A 27,207-nucleotide genomic window follows, 5' to 3' on the forward strand; every position below is an offset into this window, starting at 1 on the left:
TGTGGGGTGATTATGGGGGCGGTAGTGCCGGTGTGTGCGGTGATGATGAGGGTGGTAATACCGGTGTATGCGGTGATGATTGGGGCGGTAGTGCCGGGGTGTGTGCGGTGATGATGAGGGTGGTAGTACCGGTGTATACAGTAATGATGGGGGCGGTAGTGCCGGGGTGTGTGCGGTGATGATGAGGGTGGTAGTACCGGTGTATGCGGTGATGATGGGGGCGGTAGTGCCTGCATGTGTGTGGTGATGATGGGGTCGGTAGTGCCGGGGTGTGTGCGGTGATGATGAGGGTGGTAGTACCGGTGTATACAGTGATGATGGGGGCGGTAGTGCTGGGGTGTATGCGGTGATGATGGGGGCGGTAGTGCCGGGGTGTGTGCGGTGATGATGAGAGTGGTAGTACCGGTGTATGCGGTGATAATTAGGGAGGTATTGCCTGCGTGTGTGGGGTGATGATGGACGCGGTAGTGCCGGGGTGTGTACAGTGATGATGAGGGTGGTAGTACCGGTGTATGCGGTGATGATGGGGGCGGTAATGCCGGGGTGTGTACAGTGATGATGAGGGTGGTAGTACCGGTGTATGCGGTGATGATGGGGGCGGTAATGCCGGGGTGTGTGCGGTGATGATGAGGGTGGTAGTACCGGTGTATGCGGTGATGATGGGGGCGGTAGTGCCGGAGTGTGTGTGGTGATGATGGGGGCGGTAGTGCCGGGGTGTGTGTGGTGATGATGGGGGCGGTAGTACCGGTGTATGCGGTGATGATGGGGGCGGTAGAGCCTGCGTGTGTGCGGTGATGATGGGGGCGGTAGTGTCGGGGTGTGTGTGGTGATGATGGGGGCGGTAGTGCCTGCGTGTGTGCGGTGATGATGGGGGCGGTAGTGCTGGGGTGTGTGCGGTGATGATGAGGGTGGTAGTACCTGTGTATGCGGTGATGATGGGGGCGGTAGTGCCGGGGTGTGTGCGGTGATGATGAGGGTGGTAGTACAGGTGTATGCGGTGATGATGGGGGCGGTAGTGCCGGAGTGTGTGTGATGATGATGGGGGCGGTAGTTCCGGGGTGTGTGTGGTGATGATGGGGGCGGTAGTGCCGGAGTGTGTGCGGTGATGATGGGGGCGGTAGTGCCGGGGTGTGTGCGGTGATGATGGGGGCGGTAGTGCCGGTGTGAGCGGTGATGATGGGGGCGGTAGTGCCGGTGTGAGCGGTGATGATGGGGGCGGTAGTACCGGTGATGATGGGGGCGGTAGTGCCGGAGTGTGTGTGATGATGATGGGGGCGGTAGTTCCGGGGTGTGTGTGGTGATGATGGGGGCGGTAGTGCCGGAGTGTGTGCGGTGATGATGGGGGTGGTAGTGCCAGGGTGTATGCGGTGATGATGGGGGCGGTAGTGCCGGTGTGAGCGGTGATGATGGGGGCAGTAGTGCCGGTGTGAGCGGTGATGATGGGGGCGGTAGTACCGGTGATGATGGGGGCGGTAGTGCCAGGGTGTGAGCGGTGATGATGGGGACGGTAGTGCCGGTGTATGCGGTGATGATGGGGGCGGTAGTGCCGGTGTGAGCGGTGATGATGGGGGCGGTAGTGCCGGTGTGAGCGGTGATGATGGGGACGGTAGTGCCAGGGTGTATGCGGTGATGATGGGGGCGGTAGTGCCAGGGTGTATGCGATGATGATGGGGGCGGTAGTGCCGGCGTGAGCGGTGATGATGGGGGCGGTAGTGCCAGGGTGTATGCGGTGATGATGGGGGCGGTAGTGCCGGTGTGAGCGGTGATGATGGGGGCGGTAGTGCCGGTGTGAGCGGTGATGATGGGGGCGGTAGTGCCGGGGTATGTGTGATGATGATGGGGGCGGTAGTGCCGGGTGTGTGCGGTGATGATGGGGGCGGTAGTGCCAGTGTGTGCGGTGATGATGGGGGCGGTAGTGCCGTTGTGTGCGGTGATGATGGGCGGTAGTGCCGGTGTGTGTGGTGATGATGGGTGCAGTAGTGCCTGCGTGTGTGGGGTGATGATGGGGGTGGTAGTACCGGTGTATGCGGTGATGATTGGGGAGGCAGTGCCTGCGTGTGTGGGGTGATGATGGAGGCGGTAGTGCCGGGGTGTGTACAGTGATGATGAGGGTGGTGGTACCGGTATATACGGTGATGATAGGGGCGGTAGTGCCGGGGTGTGTGCGGTGATGATGAGGGTGGTAGTACCGGTGTATGCGGTGATGATGGGGGAGGTAGTACCGGTGTATGCGGTGATGATGGGGGCGGGAGTGCCGGGGTGTGTGCGGTGATAATGAGGGTGGTGGTACCGGTATATACGGTGATGATAGGGGCGGTAGTGCCGGGGTGTGTGCGGTGATGATGAGGGTGGTAGTACCGGTGTATGCGGTGATGATGGGGGAGGTAGTGCCGGGGTGTGCGGTGATGATGGGTGCGGAAGTGCCGGTGTGTGCGGTGATGATGGGTGCGGTAGTGCCGGTGTGTGCGGTGATGATGGGGGCGGCAGTGCCGGGGTGTGTGCGGTGATGATGAGGGTGGTAGTACCGGTGTATGCGGTGATGATGGGGGCGGTAGTGCCGGGGTGTATATGGTGATGATGGGGGCGGTAGTGCCGGGGTGTGTGCGGTGATGATGAGGGTGGTAGTACCGGTGTATGCGGTGATGATGGGGGCGGTAGTGCCGGGGTGTGTGCAGTGATGATGAGGGTGGTAGTTCCGGTGTATGTGGTGATGATGGGGGCGGTAGTGCCGGGGTGTGTGCGGTGATGATGGGGGCGGTAGTGCCGGGGTGTGTGCGGTGATGATGGGGGCGGTAGTGCCGGGGTGTGTGCGGTGATGATGAGGGCGGTAGTGCCGGGGTGTGTGTGGTGATGATGGGGGCGGTAGTGCCTGCGTGTGTGGGGTGATTATGGGGGCGGTAGTGCCGGTGTGTGCGGTGATGATGAGGGTGGTAATACCGGTGTATGCGGTGATGATTGGGCGGTAGTGCCGGGGTGTGTGCGGTGATGATGAGGGTGGTAGTACCGGTGTATACAGTGATGATGGGGGCGGTAGTGATGATGGGGTCGGTAGTGCCGGGGTGTGTGCGGTGATGATGAGGGTGGTAGTACCGGTGTATACAGTGATGATGGGGGCGGTAGTGCTGGGGTGGATGCGGTGATGATGGGGGCGGTAGTGCCGGGGTGTGTGCGGTGATGATGAGAGTGGTAGTACCGGTGTATGCGGTGATGATTAGGGAGGTATTGCCTGCGTGTGTGGGGTGATGATGGACGCGGTAGTGCCGGGGTGTGTACAGTGATGATGAGGGTGGTAGTACCGGTGTATGCGGTGATGATGGGGGCGGTAATGCCGGGGTGTGTGCGGTGATGATGAGGGTGGTAGTACCGGTGTATGCGGTGATGATGGGGGCGGTAGTGCCGGGGTGTGTGCGGTGATGATGAGGGTTGTAGTACAGGTGTATGCGGTGATGATGGGGGCGGTAGTGCCGGAGTGTGTGTGGTGATGATGGGGGCGGTAGTGCCGGGGTGTGTGTGGTGATGATGGGGGCGGTAGTACCGGTGTATGCGGTGATGATGGGGGCGGTAGAGCCTGCGTGTGTGCGGTGATGATGGGGGCGGTAGTGTCGGGGTGTGTGTGGTGATGATGGGGGCGGTAGTGCCTGCGTGTGTGCGGTGATGATGGGGGCGGTAGTGCCGGGGTGTGTGCGGTGATGATGAGGGTGGTAGTACCGGTGTATGCGGTGATGATGGGGGCGGTAGTGCCGGGGTGTGTGCGGTGATGATGAGGGTGGTAGTACAGGTGTATGCGGTGATGATGGGGGCGGTAGTGCCGGAGTGTGTGTGATGATGATGGGGGCGGTAGTCCCGGGGTGTGTGTGGTGATGATGGGGGCGGTAGTCCTGGAGTGTGTGCGGTGATGATGGGGGTGGTAGTGCCGGGGTGTGTACGGTGATGATGGGGGCGGTAGTGCCGGGGTGTGTGCAGTGATGATGAGGGTGGTAGTACCGGTGTATGCGGTGATGATGGGGGCGGTAGTGCCGGGGTGTGTGCGGTGATGATGGGGGCGGTAGTGCCGTTGTGTGCGGTGATGATGGGGGCGGTAGTGCCGGTGTATGCGGTGATGATGGGGGCGGTAGTGCCTGCGTGTGTGGGGTGATTATGGGGGCGGTAGTGCCGGTGTGTGCGGTGATGATGAGGGTGGTAATACCGGTGTATGCGGTGATGATTGGGGCGGTAGTGCCGGGGTGTGTGCGGTGATGATGAGGGTGGTAGTACCGGTGTATACAGTGATGATGGGGGCGGTAGTGCCGGGGTGTGTGCGGTGATGATGAGGGTGGTAGTACCGGTGTATGCGGTGATGATGGGGGCGGTAGTGCCTGCGTGTGTGTGGTGATGATGGGGTCGGTAGTGCCGGGGTGTGTGCGGTGATGATGAGGGTGGTAGTACCGGTGTATACAGTGATGATGGGGGCGGTAGTGCTGGGGTGTATGCGGTGATGATGGGGGCGGTAGTGCCGGGGTGTGTGCGGTGATGATGAGAGTGGTAGTACCGGTGTATGCGGTGATGATTAGGGAGGTATTGCCTGCGTGTGTGGGGTGATGATGGACGCGGTAGTGCCGGGGTGTGTACAGTGATGATGAGGGTGGTAGTACCGGTGTATGCGGTGATGATGGGGGCGGTAATGCCGGGGTGTGTGCGGTGATGATGAGGGTGGTAGTACCGGTGTATGCGGTGATGATGGGGGCGGTAGTGCAGGGGTGTGTGCGGTGATGATGAGGGTTGTAGTACAGGTATATGCGGTGATGATTAGGGAGGTATTGCCTGCGTGTGTGGGGTGATGATGGACGCGGTAGTGCCGGGGTGTGTACAGTGATGATGAGGGTGGTAGTACCGGTGTATGCGGTGATGATGGGGGCGGTAATGCCGGGGTGTGTGCGGTGATGATGAGGGTGGTAGTACCGGTGTATGCGGTGATGATGGGGGCGGTAGTGCCGGAGTGTGTGTGGTGATGATGGGGGCGGTAGTGCCGGGGTGTGTGTGGTGATGATGGGGGCGGTAGTACCGGTGTATGCGGTGATGATGGGGGCGGTAGAGCCTGCGTGTGTGCGGTGATGATGGGGGCGGTAGTGTCGGGGTGTGTGTGGTGATGATGGGGGCGGTAGTGCCTGCGTGTGTGCGGTGATGATGGGGGCGGTAGTGCCGGGGTGTGTGCGGTGATGATGAGGGTGGTAGTACCGGTGTATGCGGTGATGATGGGGGCGGTAGTGCCGTGGTGTGTGCGGTGATGATGAGGGTGGTAGTACAGGTGTATGCGGTGATGATGGGAGCGGTAGTGCCGGAGTGTGTGTGATGATGATGGGGGCGGTAGTTCCGGGGTGTGTGTGGTGATGATGGGTGCGGTAGTGCCGGAGTGTGTGCGGTGATGATGGGGGCGGTAGTGCCGGGGTGTGTGCGGTGATGATGGGGGCGGTAGTGCCGGGGTGTGTGCAGTGATGATGAGGGTGGTAGTACCGGTGTATGCGGTGATGATGGGGGCGGTAGTGCCGGCGTGTGTGCGGTGATGATGGGGGCGGTAGTGCCGTTGTGTGCGGTGATGATGGGGGCGGTAGTGCCGGTGTATGCGGTGATGATGGGGGCGGTAGTGCCTGCGTGTGTGGGGTGATGATGGGGGCGGTAGTGCCGGTGTGTGCGGTGAGGATGAGGGTGGTAGTACCGGTGTATCCGGTGATGATGGGGGCGGTAGTGCCAGTGTGTACAGTGATGATGAGGGTGGTAGTACCGGTGTATGCGGTGATGATGGGGGCGGTAGTGCCGGGGTGTGTGCGTTGATGATGAGGGTGGTAGTACCGGTGTGTGCGGTGATGATGAGGGTGGTAGTACCGGTGTATGCGGTGATGATGGGGGCGGTAGTGCCGGGGTGTGTGCGTTGATGATGAGGGTGGTAGTACCGGTGTGTGCGGTGATGATGGGGGCGGTAGTGCCTGGGTGTGTGAGGGGATGATGGGGGCGGTAGTGCCGGTGTGTGCGGTGATGATGGGGGTGGTAGTGCCTGCGTGTGTGCGGTGATGATGGGGGCGGTAGTGCCGGTGTGTGCGGTGATGATGAGGGTGGTAGTACCGGTGTATGCGGTGATGATGGGGGCGGTAGTGACGGTGTGTGGTGATGATGGGGGCGGTAGTGCCTGCGTGTTTGCGGTGATGATGGGGGCGGTAGTGCCGGGGTGTGTGCGGTGATGATGGGGGCGGTAGTGACGGTGTGTGGTGATGATGGGGGCGGTAGTGCCTGCGTGTTTGCGGTGATGATGGGGGCGGTAGTGCCGGGGTGTGTGCGGTGATGATGGGGGCGGTAGTACCGGTGTATGCGGTGATGATGGGGGCGGTAGTGCCTGCGTGTGTGCGGTGATGATGGGGGCGGTAGTGCCGGGGTGTGTGTGGTGATGATGGGAGCGGTAGTGCCTGCGTGTGTCCGGTGATGATGGGGGCGGTAGTGCCGGGTGTGTGCGGTGATGATGAGAGTGGTAGTACCGGTGTATGCGGTGATGATGGGGGCGATAGTGCCGGGGTGTGTGCGGTGAAGATGAGGGTGGTAGTACCGGTGTATGCGGTGATGATGGGGGCGGTAGTGCCGGGGTGTGTGGGGTGATGATGGCGGCGGTAGTGCCGGGGTGTGTGTGGTGATGATGGGGGCGGTAGTGCCGGGGTGTGTGCGGTGATGATGGGGGCGGTAGTGCCATGGTGTATGCGGTGATGATGGGGGCGGCGGTGCCATGGTGTATGCGGTGATGATGGGGGCGGTAGTGCCAGGGTGTGTGCGGTGATGATGGGGGCGGTAGTGCCGGTGTGAGCGGTGATGATGGGGGCGGTAGTGCCAGGGTGTGTGCGGTAATGATGGGGACGGTAGTGCTGGGGTGTGAGTGGTGATGATGGGGGCAGTAGTGCCGGTGTGAGCGGTGATGAGGGGGGCGGTAGTGCCAGGGTGTGTGCGGTGATGATGGGGATGGTAGTGCCGGTGTATGCGGTGATGATGGGGGCGGTAGTGCCGGTGTGAGCGGTGATGATGGGGGCGGTAGTGCCGGTGTGAGCGGTGATGATGGGGGCGGTAGTGCCAGGGTGTATGCGGTGATGATGGGGGCGGTAGTGCCAGGGTGTATGCGGTGATGATGGGGGCGGTAGTGCCGGTGTGAGTGGTGATGATGGGGGCGGTAGTGCCGGTGTGAGCGGTGATGATGGGGGCGGTAGTGCCAGGGTGTATGCGGTGATGATGGGGGCGGTAGTGCCGGTGTGAGCGGTGATGTTGGGGGCGGTAGTGCCGGTGTGAGCGGTGATGATGGGGGCGGTAGTGCCATGGTGTATGCGGTGATGATGGGGGCGGTAGTGCCAGGGTGTGTGCGGTGATGATGGGGGTGGTAGTGCCGGGGTGTGTGCGGTGATGATGAGGGTGGTAGTACCGGTGTATGCGGTGATGATGGGGGCGGTAGTGCCGGGGTGTGTGCGGTGATGATGGGGGCGGTAGTGCCGGGGTGTGTGCGGTGATGATGGGGGCGGTAGTGCCGGGGTGTGTGCGGTGATGATGGGGGTGGTAGTGCCGGGGTGTGTGCGGTGATGATGGGGGCGGTAGTGCCGGGGTGTGTGCGGTGATGATGGGGGCGGTAGTGCCGGTGTATGCGGTGATGATGGGGTCTCTCTCTCCCTTTGCCATGAAAAAAATAAAAAATCGGATCCGTTTTTGGCTGGATCCGTCGTATCAGTTTTTAACTCCAGACCCCCGCTTCTATTATAATCAGCTCCATAAGACTGCTTTCACACCTTCGGTTTTAGCAGAGTCGGCCAATCCGGCTCTAAAACCTATGCAACGGATGCGGTGACAAAACCGCATCCTTTGCATAAGATTTTGACATGCGGCCCGTCCGGTTTTTGCCGCTTGCGGCACGCTACTGAGCATGCGCAGTGGAAAAAAATGCAAGCAGCGGCCGGATGCGGTGTTTGCCGCAGGACGCCGCATGCGGCGTCCATAGGCATGCATTGCAAATCGCGCTGCATCGGCCAGGCAACGTTCCATCCGGCAGCCGCATGCGGCAAAAAACGGACGGAACGCAAGCCCATGCGCCACAATACGGCACTAATGTAAGTCTATGCAAAAAAACGGTTGCGTTTTTTCTGCAAAGCGCCGGATTGTGCCGCACAGCAAAAACCGGATGTGTGAAAGCAGCCAATGCATCAGCTATGTCCGTGGAGGCCCCGCCCCTTTTGGTTATATGCATGACGTCAGCAGAGATCCTTCTGGACACTGGAATTTAGATGTTACCCCTTCACACTCCTCAGTCACAGTCTGCACCCCTCATATGCCACTCACCCTGCACCCCCCAATGTCTCCCTCTTCCAGCATTACCTGTCACGTGGCCCCATCTCCTCCAGCATCTTTTGCTGCTTCCTGTCTCTCAAAACGCTGTGGCTCTTCACACACGGTCACATGAGCATGACGTCATCCCAGGTCCTTTACCAATAGGCAGGCATTTTCTTCATTTCGGTCAGTCCTCGTCCGCCCCTGCCGAGTGACGTCCTCATAGTGGCTCCTTCACCCCTGAATAGAGGCAGCACGGGGTGGGCCCCTCCAGGTCAGGGGCCACTGCCTCAGATAGCCCTGCACTGGCAGCCTCTGTAGCTGCCCCAATATGAAAAGAATGTGTCCCATAGCCCCGAGGGTGACTATCTATAGACGCAGGACTTGTTTATCTAGGACATTCCTATATGTGACATTTCTGTTGTTTTATTTTAATATAAGACGTTTTTGTGTCATTTTTGCTGCTTTTATAGAAATCAAAATTATAACTCTGATTTCAGGTTGGTGACATGGAGTTTGGCTGCAGATATATTTATATAGATGACCCCAAAAGTCAAGAAAGTCTCCAGGCTCCACCGTCCCAATATGGTATGTACCGCCACACATACACACAACCCATGTAATTGGGGTGAGGGCATCCTGGGGACTTTTGGTATTGCAATACTTAAAAGAGCAGCGCTTACAAGCTCTATAGTAAACAGCTTGTAAGTGCTGCCTATGTGACCCGGAGCAATGAGCAGTAAAATGTAAAACCTCTCTATTGAGAAAGGGGGGGGAATTTTAATAAATAGTAAATCCCAAAGTTGCTTGTTTTTACAATGATTGAATGTGTCACACTAGGAACGGGGAAGTACCCAGCGAGCTGTGAAAGGTAAGGTAAGGAAAACCCTGCGTCTAGGGAAGGGGAGATGGTGACCCGTGACCAAACCTACTGCTGGTTCCTGGGTCCCTCACCACCCTAGATAGGTTCCGCACCTATGCACCGAGCAGGATACCTGACCCTAGATATCCCTAGTTCTGGACAATAAATAGAGAACGGATGGGATGAGCTTTTCATCAACCCCACTTAATGCTAAAGGAAGACACAAGGAGGACACATGGGGGAAAATATATGAACTACTTATCCACAGATGACTCAGGCAGAAGATTAGCAACGATATGACAGAATAGTACAAGCCACCTGCTTGCAACCAGAGTTTGATTGAATTGAATAATATCACCAGCACCAGTCCAGGGAAGATGGGAGTATATAAGCATCAGGTATCCCTAGTACTGGGCCCTAAATAGGGAACGGATGGGATGAGCTTTTCATCAACCCCACTAACCACTATAGATGACACAAGGAGGACAGACGGGAAAAAGCATTAACTACTTATCCACAGATGACTCAGGCAGAAGTTCAGCAACCATACCACAGAGGAGTACAAGCCACCTGCTTGCAACCAAAGCTTTAAAGAACTGAATAATATCACCAGCACCAGTCCAGGGAAGATATGAGTATATAAGCACCAAGTGAATGCTGATGACCAGCAGCTGGGTGGAAGGCGAGCTCCTGCTGGGTCCAAAAGGGGGAGAGATGAATCCAGCAGGAAAGCTACCTATACCAATGAATGCTGACAGCAGGAACAATGGAAAGTCAGGGAGCATTCTGTGCAGCCAAACATTGTGACCTTCTATGGCCAGAAACCACATGACTGTCTGTCACCTGTGATAGAATGACTGTTCAGACGAGTGGCACTGGGCACTCTCTAGTGGTGCACAGACAGCTTTGCTTTTGCAGTATTAAAACAGCACAGATGGAGTGAAGCTGACCGGATACAGTGATCCAACTAGCTTCAGACCAGCACTTACAAGCTCTACAGCAAAGAGCTTGTAAGTGTTGCACTATTATCCTTTGAGACCTGGGCAACCTTGGAATGTTGCTTCTTTTTATTAGCACTTTGCAACTTGCACTCTTAAGATGATTGACTTCAAGTTTGGTTTCAACTTCCAAAAGCATTCATCTTTTGATGTATTTTTTTTTTTACAGGCGTTACACCTGGACCACGTTTTTATGACAATTTTAACGGTGAAGAAAGATACAGCAATAATGCCGGAGGTAATGGTAAGAACCAAGGCAAATAAGCAATAGAGGGCTCTGTGCACTGACACATATGATTTGATAAGAGTGAATGGCAGTGAAGGGAGAAGCTGCAGACCCTCAGGTGCACATTTATCATAGTATTTGCACCCAAAGTTTGGGAACTTGGAGCATTTTCATATAAGAAATGGTCCTTGCAGTTATCATGTCACATGGTATAGCACAGCCATCAGAAGGGATTATCATAGCCTGTATAAAAGCAGAGGCAGGGAATGTAGCAGTCATCGCATATTATATGAGACCCAGGGGTGCGATGCTCAGCACAATGCAGTTCGGGAAGGGTTGATGTAGGAGGGAGAGCTTAGACTAGAGCAGGGTTTGTATACTCACACCCTTTAGTGCCTTACATGTGGCACTAAAGGGTGTTTTTAGGCTGGTTTATTTTAATAAATAATTTTTTAAAAATGGCATGGGTTCCTCCTTATTTTGATAACCAGCCGAGGTAAGGCAGACAGCTGGGGGCTGATATTATCAGGTTGGAAAGGCCCATGGGTATTTAGCCCTTCTCAGTCTAAACATAGCAGCCTGCAATCGCCCGAGAGGTTGCGCATCCATTAGATGCACCAATTTTAGTGCTTCGCCCTGACTCTTTCCGATTGACCTGGTTAGGTGGCAATCAGGTTAATACTTTTTGGGTTGATGTCAGCTGTGAATTGTCAGCTGACATCACGCCTGTGCCAGTCATTGCACTAGCTGCCCATATATCACAGGATCCAGTTCAAATTGCTTGATCTCACCCACAAAGCTCTCCACAGTGCGGCACCCCCCTACATCTCCACCCTGATCTCTGTCTATCACCCCACCCCTTCTCTACGCTCTGCAAACAACTTTTGACTAACATCCACATTAATCCGAACCTCTCACTCCTGGATCCAAGACTTCTCCCGAGCTGCACCAATCCTCTAGAACGCTCTACCCCAAGAAGCTAGGATGAATCACAACTTGCTCAGCTTCAGACGCTCCCCAAAAATGCATCTTTTTAGGGCGGCCTATAACACTCCCTAGCCTAACTAAATTCACATAGTCCCTCCACGACTTCTCAGAACATAACCCCACGTCAAACTCCACCGTTCCCAAATGCATCTCAAAGTTTTGGCCAACTGGTAAAGACATCCCTTCATCTATCCACCATTTCCTTGAGATGGCTGGACTGTCATTGTAAATAAGCACTTGTTCCTTGTCCCCTCCCACCTCATTGTAGATTGTAAGCTCTCACGAGCAGGGTTGTCTTTTTTTTTTCTCTAAGTATTGTATTTTCTATAACTGTTATTTGTTTGTACAAGACCTCCTGAATTGTAAAGCGCTGCGGAATATGTTGGCGCTATAGAAATGATTATTATTATTATTATTATTATTATTAAACCCAGGGGTTAGTAATGAGGAGGCGTCTATCAGACATCCACATTACTAACCCGGTAAGTGTAAAATTTAAAAAAAAAAACAAAAAAAAAAAAACAGACATAGGGAAAAAATAGTTTTTTTTAATAAAGACTCCCCTACGCTATCCCTCATTCACCAATTTATTTAAAAAAAAAAAGAAGATCCAATATAATTCATTGTGTAGTTGTCCCACAACACCCCCCGAATTGGTACTCCAACCTATGCAGTCTTATTTATAAAATGAAGCTCCATAGATGACTCAAGGTCAGCACCACATCTGGAATTTCTCGCACGTGGTGACGTGAGCAACTCTGTGACATCACTGCGTGTGAGAAACTCTGGGTGTGGCGCTGACCAGGAGTGACATATGGAGCCTCATTCTCCCCATTAATCAATAGTATACATGAAAATAAAGAACTTTGTAATATATCTTATTAGAGAAATCTGCTTGTGTTTCCGCCTAAACTGATCATTCATTTCCAGAATTCAGAGGTAAAATCTCTCCAGTGATTACAGACTCTTGCATTACTGAGATAGGAGATGACAGTTGGTGCTCATAAAGTTCCATGGAGAACGGTAACTGTCAATCAGGATAAAAACAGCAGAAGATCAGTGTCTGTCTCTATCTCCTCCTCCTCCATAGAACTTTAAAAGCACCAACTGTCATCTCCTATCTCAGTAATAGGGATCGCTGTCTTCACTAAATACAGATTTTGCAGCTTTAACCCATGGATTGAAAAAAAAAGATCAGTCAAATAGGATAATTAAACAGATTTATATGAAAAGATAAATTCAAAAGTTGCTTATTTCCATGTTTAAATAAAAAATAAGGGGTTGTAATCAATAACAGTTGTTGAAGTAATTCTTACTTCAATTAAAAGTTTCTGGGATTCAGTCTATGGCACAGGCGATAATTAAAGAAATACCTTTTATGATCCTCAGAAATAAAGGCGCACTGTGCATACATTTTGGTGTTCCTTACAGAGTAGAAAATAGTAGAAGACATAGCTGCGTAATAAGTATAGACACTTCCAGCATCCACCCAGCTAAGCCATATCCCCTGAGCAAGTCTTTGTTACAAAAAGTAAAATCCCACACCCTAAGCACAGGTTTGAGGATTATTAACTACCATATTTTTCGGTTTATAAGACGCACTTTTCCTCCCCAAAATTTGGGAGGAAAATGAGGGGTGCGTCTTATAATGCAAATGTAGCTTACTGGGAGGTGGAGAATGGGGGCTGTACTGGCTGCGGTGGGAGCTGTGCTGGTTGCGGTGGGGGTTGGCTGCGGAGGGAGCTGTGCTGGCTGCGGAGGGGGCTGTGCTGGCTGTGGTGGGGGCTGGCTGCGGAGGGAGCTGTGCTGGCTGCGGTGGGGGCTGTGCTGGCTGCGGTGGGGGCTGTGCTGGCTGCGGTGGGGGCTGTGCTGGCTGCGGTGGGGGCTGTGCTGGCTGCGGTGGGGGCTGTGCTGGCTGAGGTGGGGGCTGTGCTGGCTGCGAGGCACTGTGCTGGCTGCGGTGGGGGCTGTGCTGGCTGCGGTGAGGGCTGTGCTGGCTGAGGTGGGCACTGTGCTGGCTGCGGTGGGGGCTGTGCTGGCTGCGGTGGGGGCTGTGCTGGCTGAGGTGGGGGCTGTGCTGGCTGCGAGGCACTGTGCTGGCTGCGGTGGGGGCTGTGCTGGCTGCGGTGGGGGCTGTGCTGGCTGAGGTGGGGGCTGTGCTGGCTGCGAGGCACTGTGCTGGCTGCGGTGGGGGCTGTGCTGGCTGCGGTGGGGGCTGTGCTGGCTGAGGTGGGCACTGTGCTGGCTGCGGTGGGAGCTGTGCTGGCTGCGGTGGGGGCTGTGCTGGCTGAGGTGGGGGCTGTGCTGGCTGCGAGGCACTGTGCTGGCTGCGGTGGGGGCTGTGCTGGCTGCGGTGGGGAACATGGAGGTGTGGTGGGTGAAATGCTTTGTGGTACTGCGGGCTTCAAATAATGGCGCCCAGAGTCGGTGCGTGCACAGATGGAGCTTCCTGCCTCAAGATCTCATCTGTGCATACACCGCCTCCGGCCCACTGATCACCCAGCAGCGGACTTAAGGAATATGGCACCCGGAGGTGGAACGTACGTAGATGAGATCTCGGCTTATAAGTGAGCTGTGAGCTCAATCTGCGCATGAGCCGACTCCGGCTGCCATTTCTTTCGCCTGCACCCCCGACAGAGCATCTGTGACACCTACCGCACCGCCCTGCTCCACACAGCCAGCATGGCACCCGCAGCCAGCATAGCCCCCACCACTGCCAGCACAGACCCCACCGCTGTCAGCATAGACCCCACCCCTGTCAGCATAGACCCCACCGCTGTCAGCACAGGTAAGACACAACCGGAGTATAAAACGGACCTCCTTTTTTATTTTAACCTTTTTTATCTCTAAATTTGGGGTGCGTCTTATAAAACGAAAAATATGGTACTTCCTTACTCTAACACAATATACTGTATATTGTGGCGCCCTGGACAAGCCATGTCGTCACAGAACAACACCTACACACCCCACACTCCCGGTCAGGCACACCGAAGTCAGACACAAACCCTTGTTGCCTTCCTCCAGGGGCTGATGTTCACACCAGGGGGTGGGCCAGGCGGTTGGCCCCGCCCACCGAGGAGTTCACAGTCCTGGAGGCGGGAAAAGTAGGGCAGATTAGTGTTGGAAGTAAAAGTGGAAGGAGGAAAGTGGCAGTTAAGCAGCCTGAAGTTGTTCCGGGTGTGTGGCCCGGACGGATCAGCAAGGTTGGCAGACGGTGGTGACAGTCTGCAGGAGTGGCCTATTGGAGCTAACCGTAAGGACCGTGGACGGGCAGTGGCCCGGCGGTACCGGACCGGTACGCAAAGAGAAGCCAGCACCATCCGGCAGAGGCTTACGGACCCCGGCAAGGCTAGGAGTCGCCATGAATTTGCCAAATCCGTTAGCGAAGGGAACCTCCTGGGTTTCCCAGCAGCCAAGTCCCGTCAGAAGGCAACAGTCCAACCGAGAGAGGGAAACACAGTCACCGCCAAGGCTAAAGTTCCCAGGGCCAGAGCCTGCGGGCAAAAGGGGGCTCCTTCAGCACCCCTCCAAGCTGGGGAGCGGGTTACCGGTGGGAACCCATTGGAACCGTTACACTACATAGGTGCAGGGAAAGACAGTCACCATCAACCTGCCGGGAGAAACAACACCGCAGCCGTCTGTGGGACCCGTCCATCCAGCCGTGTGTTTTACCGAGAACTGTGTCCTCATCATTGGCTGAGTGAGTACCACCGTGCCGTGCAGCACAGCGCTGCCCCCGCGACCCTGCACCTCGCCAGGCCCCGTAACCCGCCTGCCATCCATCCCTACCCCATCACCGGGCCCCGGGACAACCAACCCCCTACCCACGGAGGGGAGAACTAACATCCAGGCTGCTCCCTGTCATCGCTCCCGGGATCCCCGTCCAGAGCAGCGGTGGTGTCACCAACCTCACCACAACCGTGGGTGGCGTCACGGACAATAACCAAATCCCCACCATCCAATCCCCACCCTTTTCACTCACGGGCGAGGAGCGCCGCTCGAGTCCCCGGGATCCGGCCCACCGCTCGAGCCACCACCGAGCAGCAGCAGCCGCGGCCGGACCCGAGCAGTGGGAGAGCGCAGCGTCCCCTCCTCCGCCCGCGACAACTTGGCGTCACGAACAGGATCTTACCGCTCTGCCGTCTGGTGGAAGTGCGCCTTGTTACCGCCGGAGGTGTCCGGCTGAAAAATTAGAGAAGCCGCCATCTTGGGCGCGAAAAATTCCCGCTCGAGCGTCTCCTCGAGTAGTGGAGGCGCGAAGGCCAAAACCCCGCCCCTGTAGAGGAGGAGCCGGAAAGAGACTAAGGGGAACGGATAGCGTCTGGCCGCATGTAGCACGCGGCTATGGAAGCAGGGACGCCAGGACCCGGCGGCCATTCACTGGTTCCTGGAAGAGGCCGCTGCTAAAGATGCTGAGTCCGACCGACAACACCGTGGTCCCCGCGCCTGGCACCGCAGCGTGGGTGGAAGTCCGAACCGTCCAGCTAAGCAGCCGTCTGTAGGTCCGCATGCAGCTCCTCCTGGAGGAGTGGGAGGCTGACATGGCGGAAGTGGTGGCGGCCATACGGAGACGCGAGGTGGAGGGAGTCTTAGAAGGGAGGGTAGGTGACCCACGCCCCTGTACCCCTAGTGGGTCGGTCATCGCGGCCGAGGGACCCGGTCCATACCCGCTCGCCCTGCTACCTCCCCCGCTACCCGTGTTGGCAGTTAAGCAGCCTGAAGTTGGTCCGGGTGTGTGGCCCGGACGGATCAGGAAGGTTGGCAGACGGTGGTGACCGTCTGCAGGAGTGGCCTATTGGAGCTAACCGTAAGGACCGTGGACGGGCGGTGGCCCGGCGGTACCGGACCGGTACGCAAAGAGAAGCCAGCACCATCCGGCAGGGGCTTACGGACCCCGGCAAGGCTAGGAGTCGCCGTGAATTTGCCAAATCCGTTAGCGAAGGGAACCTCCTGGGTTTCCCAGCAGCCAAGTCCCGTCAGAAGGCAACAGTCCAACCGAGAGAGGGAAACACAGTCACCGCCAAGGCTAAAGTTCCCAGGGCCAGAGCCTGCGGGCAAAAGGGGCTCCTTCAGCACCCATCCAAGCTGGGGAGCGGGTTACCGGTGGGAACCCATTGGAACCGTTACACTACATAGGTGCAGGGAAAGGCAGTCACCATCAACCTGCCGGGAGGAGAAACACCGCAGCCATCTGTGGGACCCGTCCATCCAGCCGTGTGTTTTACCGAGAACTGTGTCCTCATCATTGGCTGAGTGAGTACCACCATGCCGTGCGGCACAGCGCTGCCCCCGCGACCCTGCACCTCGCCAGGCCCCGTAACTCGCCTGCCATCCATCCCTACCCCATCACCGGGCCCCGGGACAACCAACCCCCTACCCACGGAGGGGAGAACTAACATCCAGGCTGCTCCCTGTCATCGCTCCCGGGATCCCCGTCCAGAGCAGCGGTGGTGTCACCAATATCACCACAACCGTGGGTGGCGTCACGGACAATAACCAAATCCCCACCATCCAATCCCCACCCTTTTCACTCACGGGCGAGGAGCGCCGCTCAAGTCCCCGGGATCCGGCCCACCGCTCGAGCCACCACCGAGCAGCAGCAGCCGCAGCAGCCGCGGCCGGACCCGAGCAGTGGGAGAGCGCAGCGTCCCCTCCTCCGCCCGCGACAATATTACTTGCTTAAAAAGAAATACACATGTGACAGATAAGCTAGACCAATGCTGAAGTCGTCTATCTCTGATAAAAGCCACATCTTTCATGTTTTCTGCACAGGGCCACAACCTTGGACACTCTCTGCGGAATCTAATCCCTACCGGCACCGGCAGGCGGCATCTCCCGTCCAGTTAGAAGAGGAGACGCCTCCACCTGTTCCACAAAGGAGGACAAAATCACTAAAGTCTGCACCCTCTGGTAAAGCCCATCATTTAGTATTTCCATCCACTAATATCTGCTTTATGTTCACTTTTGAATTTCCACCAGTGACTTAGTGATCGATACAATTCCTCCAATATTTACAAATATTTCTCTACGGAAACATACGTCGTCCAATCCGGATCTGAGAAAATTCATATTTAGGGACAGAGTCAGTATAACTTGTATGAGTCCAGTGGGCGGTCCTACTTACTGATTGGTAGCTATGGATGCTGGGAAGGCTGTCAGTCACTGATAGGACCGCCCACTGGACTCCTAAGCATAGAAAGACCTATTGAATCGTTTCCCTCATAACTATATATCGATCTGCTGATCTCATCCTGCTCTAAAGCATGCTGACCACAGATCAAACAGAGACACAACAATGCTGGTGAATAGGGATGTGTTGCAGCCTTAAGGGTACTGTGATTGCAAAAAATCTGAACTTTTTGAGATTGCAGTATCCTCAGGGGTCGGAACGGGACCCCATTCACTTGTATTGACTCCTAGCGAGAAGAGGACAGGAGTCGCTGCTAAACTTGCCTCAGCCTTAAAGGGACAGATCCCCTTTAACATTCTCTTTTGCTGTACTAAACAATTCTTCTCCCTCTATACCTTACAGATGTACAACTAAGAGACATAATTCCCATAAACAGAGAAAAAGTTTGGCACCACCCACGTACCTGTAGAGGGTGAATCAAACAGATTGGTAGCGATGGTGCAACAGTTCAAAAATCTTCCACTTAAAAAGAAAAAATCCAAGTGGCACTTACCACCCTAAAAGAATATTCTTTACTTCTCAAATATCCATTTTGAAACAGCCGTTTCGCCTCACAATGAGCTTCAACAGGTCCTTACTTGGGGACCTGCTGAAGCTCATTATGAAGCGAAACGGCTGTCATCCTTTGCTCTCTGCACTCTTAAGTTGGAGAAATAAACAATATTCTTTTAGGATGGTGAGTCCACTTGAATTTTTTCTTTTTGTCTGGTAGAGACATAATTACCAATGCTCATGGTTGCGGTTGGTGACCATTTTTGGAGGAAATATAATCACAATCATGTTGCTTTTCTTCCATATAATATCACTGTTGGACATAAAAAGAAAAAAAATCAAGTGGCACTCACCATCCTAAAAGAATATTTTTTATTTCTAACAACAACCGTTTCGCCTCACAATGAGCTTCATCAGGTTCCCACCTAGGGACTTGATGAAGCTCATTGTGAAGCGAAACGGCTGACATTTTTTGCGCTGTTCTGCATGGATTTTAAAGTTTGAGAAATAAATAATATTCTTTTAGGATGGTGAGTACCACTTGAACTTTTTCTTTTTGTATGTAAGATACATAATTACCATTGCTCATGGTTTGCGGTTGGTGGCCATTTTTGGAGGATATATAATCACAACCATATTGGTTTTCTTCCATATAATATCACTTTTGTACATTTATGTTCTCATTTTAGCACCTCAGGACCCACGGCACAGTCTCACTAATATATACATGAGCTTGCAGCCGTCATCGTCTGTGAACTTAGAAGGCAGAAAGACGCCTCCTCCTCCCCCACTTCCATATCGTAAAATTCTGCCTACACACCCAGGTACCATGATTTTTACCTGCAGGGTTTGAAGACCAGAGAGTCCTCCTGGGTCAAGGGTTAAGGGTGTAAAGGTGCTCCGCCATAATGGGGCCAATAAAGTCCATTCCAGGCGAAACCTGTGCAGTGTTGATAAAGTGCCATTTATTGCATGGTTTCCTTCTACTAACGCGTTTCAGGTCTGTCTCATTTTGTGACACATATAACCATGCTTTATTCCTCTTGTTTCAGGAACCTCAGCCACCGCCACAAGGAATATTGGTCATTATGCAAGCATTAGTCGCCAAACTGAGCAACCAACCACCATTAATATCCCTCCTGGAACCCAGAACATCCCGCCGCCTATTCCAGACCGCAATAAGAAAACCTCAGTATACAAACCCCCTGGTAACATGGCGGCTTCAGACTTAGGATACAATTCATTATCGCATTTACGCTTATTTTTGTTTATTTTTTAACATATTTTTTAAGTTTATTTTATGTGTTCTTCTGCTTTGATTTTTTTTTTACATTCTTCTTTTTGTTTGAGATGTTTTTAGCTTAAACTTTTAAGAAAGTTGGTGTTTTTTTATGCAAATGTATTACAGTCCCACGTCTTTCCTTATAGTTTTTGTACAAATTTGGTGATCTTTTAGTAGAACATAGAACTTTTTGGCACAAAAAAAAATGAAAAAAAAAGTTAAAGGCAAAAATAAAGAGAATTAGTGATTATATGAAAAATTAATTAACCGCGTGCACCATTTTGAGAATTTAGTGCAAAAAAATATATGAATAGGGATCAGAGTACCCGTGGATGTTCGAGTTTGGCCGGATTTAATTTAAAAGTTTAGTTCAGTACCCAGACTTGACCCAAACTCCATATAAGTCAATGGGGACCCACACTTCGGTGCTGTAAAAGGTCATAGTAAGGGCTATGGGGCTGCAAAAGGAAGAAAAATAGGCGTAAAAGCAGGACCATTCCCTGCAAACAAATGTGGATAGGGAATAAAAAAAATGACTTGCGGTCCCCCCTATTTTTGATAACCAGCTGAGGAAAAGCAGACAGCTAGGAGCTGGTATTATCAAATAGTTATTTGCCCTTCCCAGACTAAAAATAGCAGCCCGCAGCCACCCTATTAGATGCACCAACTCTGGCGTTTTACCCAACTCTTCCCAATTGCCCTGGCAATCGAGGTAACATTTTTGGGGTTGAAGTCAGCTGTGAATTGATAGCTGGCACCAAGCCCAGTGGTTAGTAAAGGAGAGGCATCTATCAGACACCCCCATTACTAACCCGTTAAGTGTAGAGTTAAAAAAACACACACACACACACACACACACACACACACAGGAAAAAAATGTTTATTTTAACCCCTCGTTCACCAATTTAAAAAAAAAATAAAAAAATCCTCTAAGTTACAATGTAATCCAATGGTGTAATGTCCCATAACGTCCATCGAATTCTATGGAGCCTTGTTCTGAGAACAAGGCTCGAGAGGTCACTCCCGGGCAGCTGCAGACATGGAATTGATCATGTTAGTACATTTCTACTTGGCACAAGGGTAGAGCTATAGGGGGTACAGAGGTAACAGGTGCACCCGGGTTCTAATGCCGGAGGGGGCATATAAATTGCTCCAATTTCAGTTTGCCCCATGTAATTCCTCATTCCTCCTGTTGGGGTGCTGCAGGAAAACTAAACCCTTGTTTTCTTTGCTACTACCTCTCATACTACAAAAAGGAAGGGAACAGCAGAATGTAAAATTATTACAGTACTGACGTTTTGGGTCATTAAACAAGAGTTTAAAAGTTCCTACAACTGCAAACTTGTCATCTACATGTACCGGTACTACTATAGCAGTGGTCATGCTTTTTACTTACACTTTACATGCTTTGTATGTTTTGTAATCACTGTTATAATCCTCAGTATCAGGGGAAAAACACTTTTTTGTCCATTTTTTTAATTTAATTTTATTGAGATTTTTCTGTTCCCTAGATGTGACCCAGCCTGGAGCACCCACATATGATTATGCCAGTCGTGATTACTCCGGACCTAATGGTAAGGACAGACCATAAATAATTGTCTTGATATATAGAGCTTTGTAGTTGTAGTCCTTGTGGTTGTAGTACTTGTGGTTGTGGTCCTTGTAGTTGCAGTCCTTGTAGTTGCAGTCCTTGTGGTTGTAGTTCTTGTAGTTGCAGTCCTTATAGTTGTGGTCCTTGTAGTTGTAGTCCTTCTAGTTGAAGACCTTGTACTTTTAGTCGTTGTACTCCTTGTAGTTGCAGTCCTTGTAGTTTTAGTTGTTGTAGTCCTTGTTGTTGTAGTTCTTGTGGTTGTGGTCCTTGTGGGTGTAGTCTTTGTAGTTTTGATTCTTGTGGTTGTGGTCCTTGTTGTTGTAGTCCTTTTGGTTGTAGTTCATGTAGTTGTGGACCTTGTAGTTGTGGTTCTTGTAGCTGTAGTACTTGTATTCCTTGTGGTCGTTGTCCTTTTAGTTGTGGTCCTTGTGGTTGTTCTCCTTGTTGTTGTAGTCCTTGTAGTTGTGGTTCTTGTGGTTGTAGTCCTTGTAGTTGTAATGCTTGTAGTGGTAGTCCTTGTAATTGTAGTCATTTTGGTTGTAGTCATTGTAGTTGTGGTCCTTGTAGTCCATGTGTTTGTAGTCCTTGTAGTTGTGGACCTTGTGGTTGTAGTCCTTGTAGTTGTGGTTCTTGTAGTTGTAGTCCTTATGGTTGTAGTCTTTGTAGTTGCAGACCTTGTGGTTGTAGTCCTTGTGGCTGTAGTCCTTGTGGTTGTAGTCCTTGTGGTTGCAGTCCTTGTGGTTGTAGTTCTTGGTGTTGCAGTCCTTGTGGTTGTAGTCCTCGTAGTAGCAGTCTTTGTAGTTGTAGTCACTGTGGTTGTAGTCCTTGTAGTTGCAGTCTTTGTAGCTGCAGTCCTTGCGGTTATAGTCCTTGTAGTTGCAGTCCATGTGATTGCAGTCCTTCTGGTTGCAATGTTTGTAGTTGCAGCCCTTGTGGTTGTAGTCCTTGTAGTTACAGTCTTTGTAGTTGTAATACTCGTGGTTGCAGTCCTTATTTTTGAAGTCCTTGTGGTTGCAGTCCTTGGGGTTGTAGTCTTTGTTGTTGTAGTCTTTGTGGTTGCAGTCCCTGTAATTGCAGTCCTTGTAAATGTAGTCTTTGTGGTTGTAGTCCATGTGGTTGTAACCCATGTAGTTGTAGTCTTTGTAGCTGTGGTCCCCATAGTTGGGGCTTTTGTAGTTGTGGACCTTGTGGTTGTAGTCTTTGTATTTGTAGACCTTGTAGTTGTAGTCTTTGTAGTCTAATGCCGGCGTCACACGGTACGATATATCGGGCGATATGTCGTCAGGGTCACGTCGTTAGTGACGCACATCCGGCATCGTCTGATATATCGTAGCGTGTGACAGCTGCGAGCGACGGTGAACGAGCAAAAATACTCACCTTATCGTTGCTCGTTGACACGTCGCTCATTTTCAAAATGTCGGTCCTCCTTCTGTGCGCCGGTTGTTCATTGTTCCCGGGCAGCACACATCGCTGCGTGTGACACCCCGGGAACGATGAACACAGCTTGCCTGCAGCCGCCGGCAATACGGAAGAAAGGAGGTGAGCGGGATGTTACGTCCCGCTCATCTCCGCCCCTCCGCTTCTATTGGCCGGCGGCTGCTGTGTGAGATCGCTGTGACGCCGAACGTCTCTCCCCTTCAGGAAGACACGATGTTCGCCGCCCACAGCGACGTCGTCCGGGAGGTAAGTACGTGTGACGGGGGTTAAACGACTTTGTGCGACATGGGCAACTAATTGCCCGTGACGCACAAACGATGGGGGCGGGTACGATCTCTCGTGCGATCACACGATAGATCGTCCTGTGTGACACCCGCATTACTCCTTGTGGTTGTAGTCCTTGTAGTCATAGTTCTTGCAGTTATAGTCTTTGTAGTCCATGTAGTCGTAGTCCTTGTAGTCGTAGTCCTTGTAGTCGTAGTCTTTCTAGTTGTAGTCCTTGTAGTCGTAGTCCTTGATTCATCATCGCTGTTTCTTCACTTTTCTGGTATAATTTGCTCCTTTTTAGTATTTGCACCTTATTCTCTATAAGCTTTACTTGATTGTTTTTAAGAATCTTTCCTTTTTAAGACTCTTTTTTTTTTTTCATTTATCCTTAATTACTTCAGTATCCAGGCGTCACAAGATTAGACTGTTAGTAAAAGTCGGATTCTTTTCCCCCATCACACTCCAGCTCCTGCCTGGATTAAAGTATCTCACAATGTTTTTAATTTTGGTGAATTTATGACTTTTAAAAGGTACAAAAATAAAGAGAATTATTTGATTTTGCAACAAATTTGTGACCACACGACTGGAGTTTGCACATGAATGATTGTTCTGATCATGCGAAAAAAGTGATCTGACGGGCTGGATTTTTCCGTGCTCTCAGGTGACACTGCGAGTGTGTGACATCAGTGGCTTTGTCACGTTGCAAAAATCCATTTCATTGTTTTCCATTTTCAGACTTCCTCCTCGATCTGCCGGGTTAGTCTGGCATGCTGATGAGGATATTGTTCTTACAAACGATCCAACGTATGATTCATTGTCTCATTCTAGATAATATCCTGTGCGAAACACTTGACACTGGAGATCCGATGGCAAACATAACTTGAAGAGTTTATTCTTCACACCGCTATGATAGACATGGCCTTACTTCTCACGGTTCCGCTGTTACTGTGTTTTGGGGTGCTCCCTCTCGGCCTATACCCGCTATCTTGAAGCTCTCGTCCGCAAGCTCCTGGGCCTTTGCCTCCGTTCCCCCACTCTAGTTTCACCGCTTCTGGGCCCTGATGGCTCTCTAATCGAACGACTTCCCTTAGCCCACTTGGGGTGAGCTGTAGGCTCTGGACCTTACGAGGATTCCTCCGGGTTCCTGTCATGTCTCCACCTGAGTGCGCTCCTGTGGCTTCTGCTTTGGTCACCCGGCACTGCCGTAAGCAATGCTGATGATAGAAGAGGAGTCAGTACCAGTGGTTGTAGTGGGCGCAGGCTTCACCCTGCTACTAAGCTTGGTGTCGCTGGGACTTGCAGTACCGATGGCTGCTTGTGGTGGTGGTGTTTTCCAGTATAAGTTATCAGCTCCCAGCTTCAGTATATGGGATGGCACCCCATTGTTTTTAAACCTTCAGTGGTCTACCGGACACTGCCGGATATAGTCTTGTGTTTGCTAGTGCTACACGCTCCCCTGGAACTGTTCACACTTAGTGGTTGTTGTCCCTTGTTTGACCTCAGCATGTTTCCCTGACATTTCTCCTGCCTGCTGATTTTGTACCTTGCTGACCTCTCCGTTTTGACACTGGCCTGATTTCCCGACTACTCTTTTGCCTGCTAATTTTGTCCCTTTTGTACCTCCTGGATTTGACCCTGGCCAGATTTCTCGACTACGCTTTTGCCTGCTGATTTTGCCCCTTTTGTACCTCCTGGTTTTTGACCCTGGCCTGATTTCCTGACTACTCTTTCACCTGCTAATTTTGTCCCTTTTGTACCTCCTGGTTGTTGACCCTGGCCTGATTTCCTGACTACTCTTTCGCCTGCTAATTTTGTCCCTTTTGTACCTCCTGGTTGTTGACCCTGGCCAGATTTCCCGACTACTCTTTTGCCTGCTGATTTTGCCCCTTGTGTACCTCGTTGTTGTTGATCCTGGCCTGATTTCCCGACTACTCTTTTGCTTTCTGATTTTGCCCCTTTTGTACCTCCTGGTTTTTGACCCTGGCCAGATTTCCTGACTACTCTTTTACCTGCTGATTTTGCCCCTTTTGTACCTCCTGGTTTTTGACCCTGGCCAGATTTCCTGACTACTCTTTTGCCTGCTGATTTTGCCCCTTTTGTACCTCCTGGTTTTTGACCCTGGCCAGATTTCCTGACTACTCTTTTGTCTGCTGATTTTGCCCCTTTTGTACCTCCTGGTTTTTGACCCTGGCCTGATTTCCTGACTACTCTTTTGCCTGCTGATTTTGCCCCTTTTGTACCTCTTGGTTTTTGTCCCTGCCTGGTGACCATCCCAGTCTCTGGACTGCAGCCTTTCCACAGGCAGCGATCTTCTGGACCTTGCAGTAAATCCAGATCCCTGAACAGGGGTTAAGAGGTTTTGAGGTATCTCAGGATCCTGCTCAGTGGGCGGCTCACGCCGTCCATGATGACCATTTTATGCCTGTGGCCCCGGACAGCCGTCACAGTTCCCTGACCTGCCCTTACTCCATGCCGCGTCTTTAGTCCTTGAACCCTTGTGCAAAACTGACTCCTTTCTAGGCCCGTCTCTCTAACCAACCCACTGGCCATCTATCACGCCTCCCCTCTTGACTCTTGACTTGGCTTTCTCCGTATCAGGAATTGTCTAGCACTGCTACATCTAGTAAAACCTATATCTTCATCCAACAGTTATGTGACTAATACATTGTATTATACATTAAACATCATATAACCATATACTTTATATCATCAGGCTTCAATGTTAGGTGGCGCCGACTGTGGTGTGGTCTCGTTTCTGCTACATCAGGAATCGTATCTCTCAAGCACACACCATATATTATTCAACTATATATACAACACACTTAATTTAAAACTCAGTATAACACGATAGGGGTGAGGTGAACGCAACCACCTCCTACATTAATTTTACACTTCATTTTTTATATTGTGTAAATATCCTGAAATCTTGCAGTTTTCACTGTAGACTGCTGAGTTTCATAATACGCTGATACTTCCTGTTCTGTAAAGATCACTTCTATGCAGTCATCTTATTATCATCACAGACAGGAGTGTAATGAAATACAACACCTACAGGATATACAAACACCTACAGTATAGATATATAACACAGTATCTTCTATTCGGGCCCATGTGTATGAAGGGTCTTACAAGGGGCATACGGGGCTTTATTCTGTTGTTTCATATCTTTTTGGAAATTATTGGATGTTTAAGATGAGATTGTAGAGGGGAGGCCGGGGCACGGACTACACCCTCATGGAGTCCTGCACGGTCATGGTCGCCTCCAACCCCCTTAGGGTCCCACTTTCCCGGTTTCCAATCTCTATTGGACAGAGCTCACCTACTGGGTTTCTTTGTGCCGACCTGTTCGCCCAAGTCTATGCCAGTCGCCGCTATAGGACTAGAACCACTGGAAATAGTCGCGACCCGAGTTACCCGGTTCGGGTCTGGTACGCACTAGGGGTACTCTGCTGTCCTATCCTGCATTATATTCTTCACTTTTGTTTGGACTTGCCACAGTCACCCACTCTCAGGACCTGCGGTATTAGCTGGCTTGCACACTCCCAATTCTTCACTCACTCAACTTTTTTCTTCACTCAGCTGACTAAACTAAGATGGAGTCAGTCTATATCCTGCAGCTGGGCTTCCCATAGCACTTATTTTTGCTGTGTCACTAGCCCTGTTGCAGACAAGCTCCAATACCGTGCTAAGGACCAGTACCTAAAATCAGCCACCAGATGGTCACATCTGCAAGTCAAGCACAAACACAATATACATTATTCTTCTGTAACGATGATTGGTGTCTTCAGGGCGGGACTCGCAGGCCTAGTACCCTCTTACACTCCTCCCCTCTTTGTCTTTGGTTGTCCTCAACCAGACAGTCCTGTAAAACAAACCACACACATAGCACATGCCATAAAACTTCAACATTATTATCAACACTTCGACATTATCCTTGTCTGATGCCAGGAGCTTAGTTTTTTTTTATATATATATATTTTTCAATAAAAATTATTGATCTTATCCTGATTTTTGGACTCTGTTTTTAAGGGTCATTACGCTTGTCCCCTCTTTGTTGTTATAATCTGTTCGCTGGAGCTAGCAGGTCAAGGAACAGTCCCTTTATAATATATGACCATTTTTTGTAGTATTTCTTCCTGTGGTTGTAGTTGCAGCCACTTCCAACAGGCTACTGTCCCTGGGCTTCCATGGAGTGGAACCCCAAGCCAAAGCCCTTGACACTCAGTCCATACTCCTGATGGCGCCATCCTGCTCTCCTGCTCGCCATAAAATTGTGCTGGGCTGCCAGGCAATGGGAGTCCTTTTTCACAGGACCACATCTTCCAGGGCGATCTCTCTTCTGGAAACCTCACCCGTTCACCTTGCGCCACCGCCCGATCCCTATCAGCTTGCTGTAACGGGCAGGGCCTCTTCCTTCCACTGCATCCACCTGGGTCAAACAGCACTCACGATTCTTCCCAGGAATCGGCTCAATTTTTGCACCATGGAATAGTAACGATGCCCATAATGGGACTGTCTTACCTTTCGCGCCACAACGTCCATCTTACTTTTTCTCT

The 27,207-nt window shown here is 51.9% G+C and overlaps 1 protein-coding gene across 1 annotated transcript in view; it reads left to right on the forward strand.

Annotated features, from left to right (window-relative positions):
• Positions 1–27,207, forward strand: part of LOC142255799 (circularly permutated Ras protein 1-like) — an 80,886-nt gene that overhangs the window by 19,490 nt on the left and 34,189 nt on the right. Inside the window, exons 2-7 of the mRNA XM_075327246.1 lie at positions 8,820–8,907; positions 10,349–10,423; positions 17,165–17,302; positions 18,764–18,898; positions 19,127–19,282; positions 20,868–20,930. Of these exons, the coding sequence (XP_075183361.1) occupies positions 8,829–8,907; positions 10,349–10,423; positions 17,165–17,302; positions 18,764–18,898; positions 19,127–19,282; positions 20,868–20,930 (646 nt within the window). The 5' untranslated portion in view covers positions 8,820–8,828. The remainder of the gene's footprint in view (positions 1–8,819; positions 8,908–10,348; positions 10,424–17,164; positions 17,303–18,763; positions 18,899–19,126; positions 19,283–20,867; positions 20,931–27,207) is intronic.

This window comes from Anomaloglossus baeobatrachus, chromosome 11, assembly GCF_048569485.1.
Source record: "Anomaloglossus baeobatrachus isolate aAnoBae1 chromosome 11, aAnoBae1.hap1, whole genome shotgun sequence".
NCBI lineage: Eukaryota > Metazoa > Chordata > Amphibia > Anura > Aromobatidae > Anomaloglossus > Anomaloglossus baeobatrachus.